The sequence below is a fragment of the Mobula birostris genome, chromosome 19 (genome assembly GCF_030028105.1).
Source record: "Mobula birostris isolate sMobBir1 chromosome 19, sMobBir1.hap1, whole genome shotgun sequence".
Classification (NCBI taxonomy): Eukaryota; Metazoa; Chordata; class Chondrichthyes; order Myliobatiformes; family Myliobatidae; genus Mobula; species Mobula birostris.
The window spans coordinates 4,338,448-4,350,972 of record NC_092388.1 but is presented as its reverse complement, the minus strand read 5'-3'; the positions used below and the strand labels follow the sequence as shown (position 1 = coordinate 4,350,972).

The 12,525-nt window shown below is 42.3% G+C and overlaps 1 protein-coding gene across 1 annotated transcript in view; it reads right to left on the bottom strand.

The window, feature by feature from the left end:
• LOC140212389 (ubiquitin-conjugating enzyme E2 E2) overlaps window positions 1-12,525 on the bottom strand; it is a 182,512-nt gene that overhangs the window by 149,762 nt on the left and 20,225 nt on the right. Inside the window, exon 3 of the mRNA XM_072283137.1 lies at window positions 499-549. Within this exon, the coding sequence (XP_072139238.1) occupies window positions 499-549 (51 nt within the window). The remainder of the gene's footprint in view (window positions 1-498; window positions 550-12,525) is intronic.

The window sequence follows — 12,525 nt, the reverse complement described above, 5'->3', positions numbered from 1 at the left end:
TTAACCTACTCTGAAAATCAATCTAACCCTTCTCTCCTAAATAGCTCTCCATTTTTCTATCATCTATGTGCCTATCTAAGGGTCTCTGAAATGTATCTGCATCTACCACCACCACTGGCAGGGCGATTCACACTCTGCGTGAAAAATAAACTATCTCTGACACTGTACCCCATACTTTACTCCAATCACCTTCAAATTATGACTTCTTATATTAGCCATAAAATTTATTATGCATATTTTATGCATAAATTCACATATCAATTCTTCTCAGCAACAAATACAGTATTTACCTAAATATTACAATATACATCTTTCGGATAAAACTACAAGATAATTCCAATCACCTCCATCTGTACCCATCAGTTTCCACTAAAAGATTTAAAGTTAAATTAGCTTTATTGCACTTGAAAGCAAACAAGATGCTTCTGGAAACAATCTGCAAAAAGCATATATTTTTCCAGTATTTCTGTTCATGATAATTCATTTATTAGTTCTTACCTGCAGTTTGGGGGAGGATCGAGTGTAATTTCTGCGAGTTCTTTCTGAATCCTGTAAGGAGGCACAACATGACAGCGGTTCAATAGGAATATATTATTTCCAAGCAACACACACAAAATGCTGGAGGAACTCAGCAGGCTAGGTAGCATCTATGGAAAAAAATACAGTCAACGTTTCGGGCTGAGACCCTTCTGCAGGACTACAATTCCATTTTAAAAAACCAATGATCTCAGATTTTTATACTATCATTACTTAAATACTAACCAAGTAATGTGAAACAAGAATTTTGGTGATATAGCCCAATGTATATTCTTACCACTTGAATATCAATGAAAAAGAAATTAAGAAAATCAGAATCAGATTTAATATCACTGGCATATGTCATAAAATATGCTGTTCTGCATATATAAAATGAGAAGAAAGCATGTCCTAGGTGATGCAGGGATAAATTGTGAACTTAATGTGTGGATAAACATAGTCTGTGAGGTTCCTCCTAGGTCTTTGGTGTGAGGGAAACATTAACAAAGATGTGCCTAGGCACAAACAGGAAGGTTAACAACATGCAAACCAGGGCACTACAATAGCGTGGTGCTTAGCGCCATACTGTTACAGCTCATGGCATCAGTGTTCAGAGTTCAATTCTGACACCATCTGTAAGGGGTCTGTTCATCCTCCCTGTGGAATACGTAGGGTTTCCCAGGTGCTCTGGTTTCCTCCCAAACTCCAAAGACCTACCAGGTAGTAGGTAGATTGTTCATTGTATATTGTCCCATTATTAGGTTAACCAGGTGGCACTTGCTTGTGGTGTGGCACAGCTCAAGGGGCCGGAAGGCCCTATTCCATGCTGAATCTCAACAAAAAAAAAACAAAGAAACAAACAAACCCAGGGTGGATAACACTTTGGCAATTTTCCACTATTCAAGAAGGATGTCATACTATTTAAGCAGAAGCTGCTTTAATGCATGGGAGACCTGCTTTGACATTATTTAAAGATTTGTCTCAACTTGTCCAAGTCATGAATCTGATGCTCCAAACCGCTTCTCAGGTGACACCTCTTAATTTAAGCATTAATCCTCACACCAACCTACAAACATAACCCTTAGCTTCCAGTCACCTGTCACTTCAATTCTCCATCCCAATCTGATCTCTCTGCTTTTGGCCTCTTAAATTATTTCAACAAAGCTCACTGCAGCCACTAGGAATAATATCTTATCTTCCATTCAAGCGCATTACAACCCTTAGGGTTGTCCAGCAATGCTGTCTTTTCACTACTACCATTAGGCTCCTGAACCGGTGTGGGTAATTTCACTCACCACAACACAGAACTGATTCCATAACCTAAAGACTCACTTTCAATGACTCGTGACAGCTAAAGTTCTCAATACTTCTTTATTTCTTGGGAGAATTTGTCGATGTTGTTTGTTCATCTATATGTAGATAATTTTGTAAATTGTATTGTACTTCTTTATTTTCCAGAAAATGCTTACAAGAAAATTAATCTCAAGGCAATATATGGTAACATAGACTTACCTTGATAATAAATTTTACTTTGACTTAGGGCAGAAGAATTATTTTAATAATTTCAGGTGACAAGTTGTTGCACGTTACAACAGAGCCATCCAGTTCTGGTGGAAGAGGACAGAATGCTGCCAGGTACAGGTTTGCACAACCCTATCCAAAAATGCTTGGGGCCAGAAGCGTTTTGGATTTCAGGTTTTGGAATATTTGCTTGGGGATGGGACCCAGGTAAAATCACCAAATCCATTTACATTACATATTCAGTTTATACATATATCCTGAAGGTAGTCTTGTGCATGAAATAATAATGTGTACACTGAACCATCAGAAAGGGAAGCTGCCACTACTTTGGCCACCCAGGTGGACGGTCAGTGGTTCTTTGGCATCGCTATCATTCCTGACTCTGAATTTATGTGTTACTGTTAAGCAGTCTATGTCTTAGACTCGTTCTTCATACATACATACCGATGCAACTGTTCAGCGTGTTAGCTTCATCAGCGGTGATCTTGGCAAACTGATCAATGAATTTCCCTGCTGCTTCCTGTTCAGCAGATGCTTTATCACCAAAAATCTCTAAAAATTTAATGCCGTGCCTTTTTAAAAAATTTCTGCAACAAGCCTGCTGAACATTCACAATTACTTTCAAATTTTGGTTTGTCATGATAGACCTTTACTCATTTCATGATCAGCATACCAATAAGTGGCATTTGTTCACTCTGACACTGACAAATCCAATCTTTCAATACGTTATCAAAATCTTCATTTTTTGCTTTATGCAGAGTTTTACCTTTTTTTATTATTAACTTCAGCATATTTCAGCTTGGAACTTTAAATTTGCCTGTCTGGCCATTCCAATACTGTCCTCTGTCAGATGCTTCACACTTACACCACTGTCAAGTTTTTCCAACAACTTGATTTTGTGTTATAGGTAAACATAAATGCTTCCTCTTTATCTTTTCACCTTTAACCATGGGGGTAACTAACTGCATGCCTTTTGACATCTTCAATGATAGTTTCACAGCACGGAACAGAAAATAAGCACAAAACACATAATAATCACTGATACCTGAACCTTCCCAGCACTTCGAGGAGCTTTCCCTTTGTGGCGTCATGTCAGTGCTCAAAAAAATCTTGGATTTAGGAAGCTTTCGGATTTTTGGATAAGGGGCCCTCAACCTGCACCTGGCTTTTAGGACTGTATCTAGGGGGAGGGGTTCATGATTGGCATTTGATGTCAATGACCTTGGGGTGGGGGCAGCTGGGGCTGAGTTGGTCTTCAACCCGGGACAGTAGATCTTTTTTCTCTTCCCTCAGAGACTGACACTGTCTTTCAGCATTTTCTGTTATATTTTCAGATTTCCAACACCTGCACGTTTGATTTTCAAGGCTCGATAGCAACAGCCAGCTTTACCTTACTATCAGCTTTCATGAACATTCACTGTTCCTAAACTGTTGAACTGCTTATAAAAACATAATACACTGCGCAAGCAGAAAATTCCTTCGACTCAACACAATCCATTAAACTCCAGTTCAGTCATCCCTCTTCCTTGCAAATTACCTCTAAATGAACTAGACTGTTTCAAAAGTTCAAAATAAATTTATTATCATATAAGTATATGTTACCATTTACTACCCCAAGATTCATTTTCTTGCAGGCATTTACAGGAAGAAAAGAAATACAATTGTATTTTATGAAAAACTATACATAAATACATAAACAGACATAGACTATTCACCAAAGAACAATGTGCAAGACGACAAACTGGGCAAATAAAAATAATACTGAAGAGTCATTGAAGTAAGTCTGTAGATTGTAAAATCAGTTCAGAGTTGAGGTGAGTGAAGTTATCCATGCCAATTCAGGAGCCTGATGGTAGTAGGATAACTGTTCCTGAACCTGGTAGTGTGGGTCCTGAGGCTCCTATTCTTTCTTCCCAATGGCTGCAGTGAGAAGAGAGCATGGACTGGATAGGCCCTGATCCATCAGTCAGTATAGTCTGCACTGTGCATCAATATGTTTGTTAAAGTTTTTGGTGACATGCCGAATATATGCAAACTTCCAAGATAGCAGAGGCATTTTCATGTCTTCTTTGTGATGGCACCAAAGAATTTAAAGTTACTGACCCTCTCTCTCCACATTCATTCATTAATGAGGGCTGTCTCATGGACGCTGGCTTAATACCATATTTAACTATGAGATCATCCTTAGTGATGACAAAGCTATATGTCTAAGATCCCCTTTTTCATCATAGCATCCTCACCCGACTCTCAACACCTCTCATATTGTATGCTACCAATCTATCTATCCATTTGTTAGCTGTAGATCCAAATCATACCATAAACCTCAGGTCACCTAAAATTCTACAACTGGCAACAGGTATGATTTTCATAAATTCTCTGATTAGCTAATCCCTTCATTTACAATAATCACAAAATACTGCAGGAATTCGGCAGGTCAGGCAGCATCTGCAGGGGTGAATAAACAGTCAATATTTTAGACCAAGACCCTTCATCAGGATTGGTGGAGTCTTAGCCCAAAATGTTGATTGTTTATTTCTCTCCATAGATGCAGCCTGACCTACTGAGTTCCTCCAGCATTTAGCACGTTGCATCTGCAGGACATCTTGTATAATCATTGTTTTCAAATATCTCCATAGATCAGCCTCTTTATGATTTTCACAATACTACATGGATGATACTTAAGCCTTCAGCAACAAAGCTCAGAACCTCCTTGACTCTTTTGCTTTCTTATCATGTTTGTTGACAACTGGATCCAAGTATTGACCTTCTACCCTAACGATTTTATATAACTTTGAATAACAGTTGACTTAACAATTCACCAACTACTTGTCTTTGCAAGTTCATCTTTGTTAAGTTGTTGTAGTCATTGAAGTTTTGACAGGAACCCATTGAAATTCCAGTTATTTGAAATCCTGCATTTCTATCAGCTTAAACTAAAGCATACTAATGGATGGCTTACTTTGGAAGTCTACTTCCTCAACAATCTGTGTGTGGATTTACCAAGGCTGCGTTTCTCATGAGGTGTACAGACATCTAAAATAGGAATGAGATTTAATTGTTACGTTCAGATGAAACGATTTTTGTTTTATCATTCAACCACCAATGGACTGTATGTGATTGCTGGTGCTGTGGACCATATAGCTGCTCTGAGTGATAGAAAACCCTCTGACTTATGGGCAACTCTAACCTGCTGTGCTCAAAAGAGGAAAGAAAAGAGATAAACATTTCTCAGGGAACTAAGTCATCCTTCGTGCTAGTAATCAAGAGGCAGTGAGGAAAAGCTTTCCAAACAATGTTACACTTAGAGTGACCCCCCCCCCCCAGGACAAGGACAAAAAATATATTTAAAGTCATCATATATATCAATGTCAATCCCATCTCCCACAAAACTGCATCACCAGCTACACTCACCTTCCAATTAACTCCATAATCCACAACTCACACTAAATTTACAATAGCCCCTCACACTTACTATTATGCTATGCTTCACACCCACACAGGATACAGATGTCAGTTATTCAACCAGAGCAGGTGTATGTTACACAAGAGACCTTTATGCTTCCATTATTCTTGGAGAACACAGTGCATAATTGACAGATGAGCAGGTAACACATGGATGTCCAAGTAGCTGACAGTGGTGTGGTTGAGATTACTGCATTCCTATACAAAATTCTCCTCACACTTAATACACATCCAACAATCTCTTCTGATTTACAAGTTACAGCTGATGCAAGTATCAACCTGCAAATCATTAACCCCTCCCCATCTTCACCCAGCATTGAAAAAGGAGGAGTAATGGAGCCAGTTTTGTGACCCACATAAACAACAGCACATCTGAAATCACTATTAAGTGTTGTAGGTCAATTTAGACCTGTATTACAATGCACATTAACTCACTTAGACAATCCAAATACTGTACTTTGCATTGTTGATAACAGCACAACTGATTCAGGTAAACTGCAGGAGCTGAACTAGATGGCATTATCATTCTGGTGTGTTCACAACAGCTCGGGATACAAATGTCAATTTGTATGCAAATGTCAATTTGTGGAAATGTTACAATGATTCATTAAAACTGGACAATACAGTATTGTACAACTACTATATCTGTTTATCAAATGTGGAATAAATGCAAAATCAAACATTTCTTTTTATGCCTCAGAAATATATTTCATGCTTTGAAAAATTGACCTATTAGTATAATCAGGGAATTAATTTTAATAAATGAAAAATAGCTCTTTTCACAGTTCAGATTATCATCAATATGCTTGGAAATTGATTGCCATTTTGACCCTACTAAATGTACTACACATTCTTCCCATCCAGCTCTGAATTTTGGTGATAAAGTACTGTACTCTAATGCCACAATTAATTCTTGGCAATTATTGTTAGATTTGTATGAGACTTTCAATTAAATGTGCTGAATTAAAATGTAATCTGTAAAGTCCAACGCTTCATCCAGTAGTGATGTCAAAAACAATAATTATATTTGATCCACTTCCCTTCAACTATTCGGCTCATCAACCAACTGGCAAAACCCTATACACTACACTTTAGCAATACGATGACCACTTTGATCATTTTGGCTTTGTGTTTTTTTTGTTCCAACTGCATTCTGTCTTGTAAAAAATGCATAATTTATGTTTTTCTTGTGAATGTGGCTTATCTGATGCTATGTGCCTGTGATACTGCTGCAAGCAAGCTTTTCATTGCATCTGGGCAAACATGTACTTGTGCAGTTGATAATAAACTTGGCTTATTGACATCATACCACATCAAATGCTTTTTAGGAAATTTTTTAGCCAGAGTAGTGAATCTGTGGAATGCTCTGCCACAGACTGCGGTGAAGGCCAAGTCCGTCGGTATACCTAGAGCGGAAGTTGATAGTTTCCTGATTGGTCAAGGCATCAAAGGATATGGCGAGACGTAGGTGTATGGGGTCGAGTGGGATCCAGGATCATCCACAATGGAACGGCACAGTATACTTGATGGGCTGAATGGCCTAATTCTGTTCTTATGTGCTGTGACCTTATGTTTATTATTTTATTAAGATCTTACAATTTTTCATGTATTGATATACTAAAAAAACTAATGAGTTATCATCGTAAGCGCAAACACAAGGAAATGTGCAGATGCTGGAAATTCAAGCAACACACACAAAATGCTGGTGGAACGCAGCAGGCCAGACAGCACTCATAGAAAGAAGCACAGTCGACGTTTCGGGCCGAGACCCTTCGTCGTCAGTCCTAACGAAAGGTCTCGGCCCGAAACGTCGACTGTGCTTCTTCCTATGGATGCTGTCTGGCCTGCTGCGTTCCACCAGCATTTTGTGAGTTATCATCATGTTTAATTTCATTTATCAATGTGTCATTGTGACTCTAAAGAACCAGGGAAGCAGCTACTCAGCCTTGGCTCACTTGCATCTGAGTCAGCACATAATTTTGGCTGATGCTTTATTATATATGCAGGACTATTATCTTTCAGGTAGACTAATATGTTATAACATTGCTACAAAAAGGAGACACTCTCCAACGTTCAGTGCAACAGTCCTGTAAGACCAAAACAGAAAATACTAAACTGCTGCAAAATTAATCTCTGACTGGTGGTGCTAAACAGAATGAATTGTAGAGGGTCAAGATCAACATTTCACACTACCATATAGCGCGTTTAATTCAACATTGAATTTCCGGGACAGTTTTTACTTCTGCTCCCTTACTGTGAATAAGTTCACCCCAACAAACCACAGCTAGTTCCAGACCAGCATCTTCTAAAGGAAACGTACTGTACAAGTCAGACCTTAGAACAAACATTCTGGATGGTGATGGTTGACCAGTGGAGAAACAAACTCTTACTTCTCCAAAGTAGCTCAATGTACACCAATGAGGTGAAGAGGAGAGACATCCTTTGCCCACGAAGAGATACAAATCCTTTTCAGCTAATATGCTCAAGTGCAGTGGAAGTGAACAAAATGATTCAAAGATTCAACGTACATTTATAATTTATGAGAATATGTACGCCATATACAACCCTGAAATTAGTATTCCCACAGAAAGCCACAAAACAAACCAAGGAACCCATTCAAAGAAAAGCATTAACACCACCCCTTCCCCCACAATGCAAAGATTAGTTTTATTTGTCACAAGTACATCAAAACACTGAAACAGTGACATGCATTGCCTGCTTCAGAGATGTGCTGAGGCAGCCCACAAATGTCGCCGTGCTTCCAGTGCCAACATAGCATAACCACAGCTTACTAACCCTAACTGTACATTTTAGGAATGAGAGAGGAAACCAGAGCACGCAGATGAAACTACTGCAGTCACGGGGAGAATGTACAAACACCTTACAGACAGTGGTGGGAGTTGAACCCCGATCTTAAAGCTGGGACCATGAAGGTTACGCTAATCACTATGCTACTGTGGAGTTATAAAGGAGTTAAGCTGTAAGGACCTGGATACAACCTAGGAAGAGATTTAATGACCTCACAGAAGGTCAATTATATATCCTCAATTTCCTACTCCATTAAATGAATCATACACTTATTCAATGCAATGTAATACAGCCCATCACATTAGTATGGCAATCTCAATTGAGGTTAGGTCCAAATACTGCTTACTCCCAGCACAGCCCCAAACACTGTTGACTTCTCAGCTTTTACAATGTCCTCAAGCACAAAGCACAATGCACAGCACTCACTGAGAAGACACACTTTTCTTTCTCCTACTTCATTACAAGGTTACACACAGTCACTGAAAATGGCAGCTGACTTTGAAGGGTGGGTGAAGCATATCTACAGCAGCTCACATTGGCACTCACTACATAATACAAGAAAGGAAGAATCCGATCACAAACAAGAGAAAAATCTGCAGATGCTGGAAATCAAGCAACACACACACAAAATGCTGGAGGAACTCAGCAGGCCAGGCAGGATCTATAGAAAAGAGTACAGATGACGTTTTGGACTGAGACCCTTCAGCAGGACCGAAAAAAACAGATGAGGGCTAGAGTTAAAAGATGGGGGTAGGGGAGGGAGGAACACAAAGTAATAGGTGAAACTGGGAGAGGGAGGGATGAAGTAAAAAGCTGGGAAGTTGATTGCTGAAAGAGATACCAGGCTGGAGAAAGGGGAGTCTGATAGGAGAGGGCAGAAGGCAGAGGAAGAAAGAAAAGGGAGGCGGGAAGCATCAGAGGGAAGCAATGGGCAGGCAAGGAGATAAGGTGAGAGAGGGAAGAGAGGATGGTGAAAGATGAAGTGGGGGGGGGGGGGGACATTACCAGAAGTTCAAGAAATCAATGTTTGTGCCATCAGGTTGGAGGCTACCCAGGTATAAAATGCGGTTCCTCCAACCTGAGTGTGGCCTCATCACAACAGTGGCCTCCTCCTCCTTAACATTTATCCATCTTCAATTTAATGATCTGATCTTCCAGAGACTCTAAGAATACCTTCTAAGAAACCTCTATATACCTCAGGCTTAAATAACTGGCCCCATTAGGCTCTCATGTTCGGGGCTCTCCCAGTAGTGAAAACATCGCAACATCCACCCACTCAAGTCCTCTTCGTGCATTTGAATAAGGTTACCTAGATTTATCTAAACTCCATGTCTAAACTGATTAACCTCTCTTGATAAAACAATATACACACACAAAAATAAAACAATATACACACACAAAAATAAACCCCGTGAATCTCTTTGGATTAGCTGATAAGGGGATCAAAAGTGAGCACAGTATTCCAGGTGTGACCTCACCAATAACCTGCAATACAGTAACAGAGCCACACTATTCTTAACAACACACTGGAGGAACTCAGCAGGTCAGGCAGCATCCGTGGAAATGATCAGTCAACGTTTCGGGCCGGAATCCTTCGTCAGGACTGAAGAGGGAAGGGGCAGAGGCCCTATGAAGAAGGTGGGGGGAGGGTGGGAAGGAGAAGGCTGGTAGCTGCCAGGTGAAAAACCAGTAAGGGGGAAGATAAAAGGGTGGGGGAGGGGAAGCAGGGAGGGGATAGGCAGGAAAGGTGAAGAAGGAATAGGGGAAAACACAATGGGTAGTAGAAGGAGGCGGAACTATGAGGGAGGTGATAGGCAGCTGGGGGAGGGGGCAGAGTGAAATAGGGATAGGGGAAGGGAATTACCAGAAGTTGGAGAATTCTATGTTCATACCAAGGGGCTGGAGACTACCTAGACGGTATATTAGGTGTTCTATCATGGCAGTAGAGGAGGCCATGTATGGACATATCCGAATGGGAATGGGAAGCAGAGTCCTCTACCTCACTGAGGCCAAACAGCAGCTCTCTGACACCTCCTCTTACTTACCCCTGGAATAGGACCCCACCAAAAAACATCAAACCATTGTCTCCCGTACCATCACCGCCCTTATCAACTCCGGAGACCTTCCATCCTCAGCCACAAAACTCATAATTCCCACACCCCGCACTGCTCGGTTTTATCTCCTCCCCAAGATCCACAAGCCTGACTGTCCCGGTAGACCCATAGTTTCTGCCTGCTCCTGCCCCACCGAACTTGTATCTGCCTACGTGGACTCCATTTTGTCACCCATAGTTCAGTCCCTTTCCACCTACATCCGAGATACATCTCATGCCCTCCACCTCTTCAAGAACTTCCAGTTCCCCGGTCCCGACCACTTCATTTTCACTATGGATGTCCAATCCTTATACACCTCCATTCCCCATCAAGAAGGCCTCAAAGCCCCCCGCTACTTTCTGGAGAATAGACCTCACCAGTTCCCCACCACCACTGCCCTCCTCCGGTTGGCGGAACTGGTACTCACACTTAATAACTTCTCTTTTGGCTCTTCCCACTTTCTTCAGACCAAGGGTGTAGCTATGGGCACTCGCATGGGCCCCAGCAATGCCTGCCTCTTCGTTGGTTATGTGGAACAGTCTGTGCTCCAAACCTATTCTGGTACTGCTCCCCAACTTTTCCTTCGCTACATTGACGACTACATTGGTGCTGCTTCCTGCACCCAGGCTGAGCTTGTCAATTTCATCGACTTTACTTCAAACTTCCTCCCAGCCCTCAAATTCACTTGGTCTATCTCGGACACTTCTCTCCCCTTTCTCGACCTCTTGGTCTCCATCTCTAGAGACAGACTGTCCACAGCCATCCTCTACAAGCCCACTGACTCTCGACTCCTCTTCCCACCACCAAATGCAAAAATGCCATTCCCTATTCCCAGTTCCTCCATCTCCACCGCATCTGCTCTCAGGATAAGGCTTTCCGTTCCAGGACATCTCAAATGTCCTCTTTCTTTAAGGATCGTGGTTTCCCTTCTGCCATCATCAATGATGCCCTCACCCGCATCTTCTCCATTTCCCGCACTTCGGCCCTCACCCCATCCTCCCGCCACCACAACAGGGACAGAGTTCTCCTTGTCCTCACCTACCACCCTACCAGCCTCCGGATCCAGCACATTATCCTCTGCAACTTCCGCCACCTTCAACAGGACCCCACCACTAAGCACATCTTTCCCTCTCCACCCCTCTCCACTTTCCGCATCAGTCCCTCCGCGACTCCTTGATCTACACATCTCTCCCCACGGATCTCCCACCCAGCACTTATCCCTGTAAGCATAAGTGCTACACCTGTCCCTACACCTCCTCTCTTGCCACCATTCAGGGCCCCAAACCGTCCTTCCAGGTGAGGCAACACTTCACTTGTGAGTCTATTGGGGGTCATCTATTGCATCCGGTGCTCCCGGTGCGGCCTCCTCTACATCGGTGAAACCCAACGCAGATTGGGGGACCACTTCGTCGAGCACCTCTGCTCTGTCTGCCACAACAGACAGGATCTCCCAGTTGCCAGCCACTTCAACTCTGCTTCCCATTCCCATTCGGATATGTCCATACATGGCCTCCTCTACTGCCATGATGAGGCTAAACTCAGGTTGGAGCAGCAACACCTCATATACCGTCTAGGTAGTCTGCAGCCCCTTGGTATGAACATAGAATTCTCCAACTTCCGGTAATTCCCTTCCCCTATCTCTATTTCACTCTGCCCCCTCCCCCAGCTGCCTATCACCTCCTTCATGGTTCCGCCTCCTTCTACTACCCATTGTGTTTTCCCCTATTCCTTCTTCACCCTTCCTGCCTATCACCTCCCTGCTTCCCCTCCCCCACCCCTTTATCTTTCCCCTTACTGGGTTTTCACCTGGAACCTACCAGCCTTCTCCTTCCCACCCTCCACCCACCTTCTTTCTAGGGCCTCTGCCCTTCCCCCTACAGTCCTGACGAAGGGTTCCAGCCCGAAATGTTGACTGATCGTTTCCAAGGATGCTGCCCGACCTGCTGAGTTCCTCCAGCGTGTAGTGAGTGTTGCTTTGACCGCAGCATCTGCAGAGTATTTGGTGTTTACTATTCTTAACATCCAGCCCCTTTGCAATACACATCGACCTGTTGGACCTGTCTGCTGACTTGCACTATAACACCTCCATCACTCATTTGTCTCTCTGCTTTTCAATTGCTCTTGA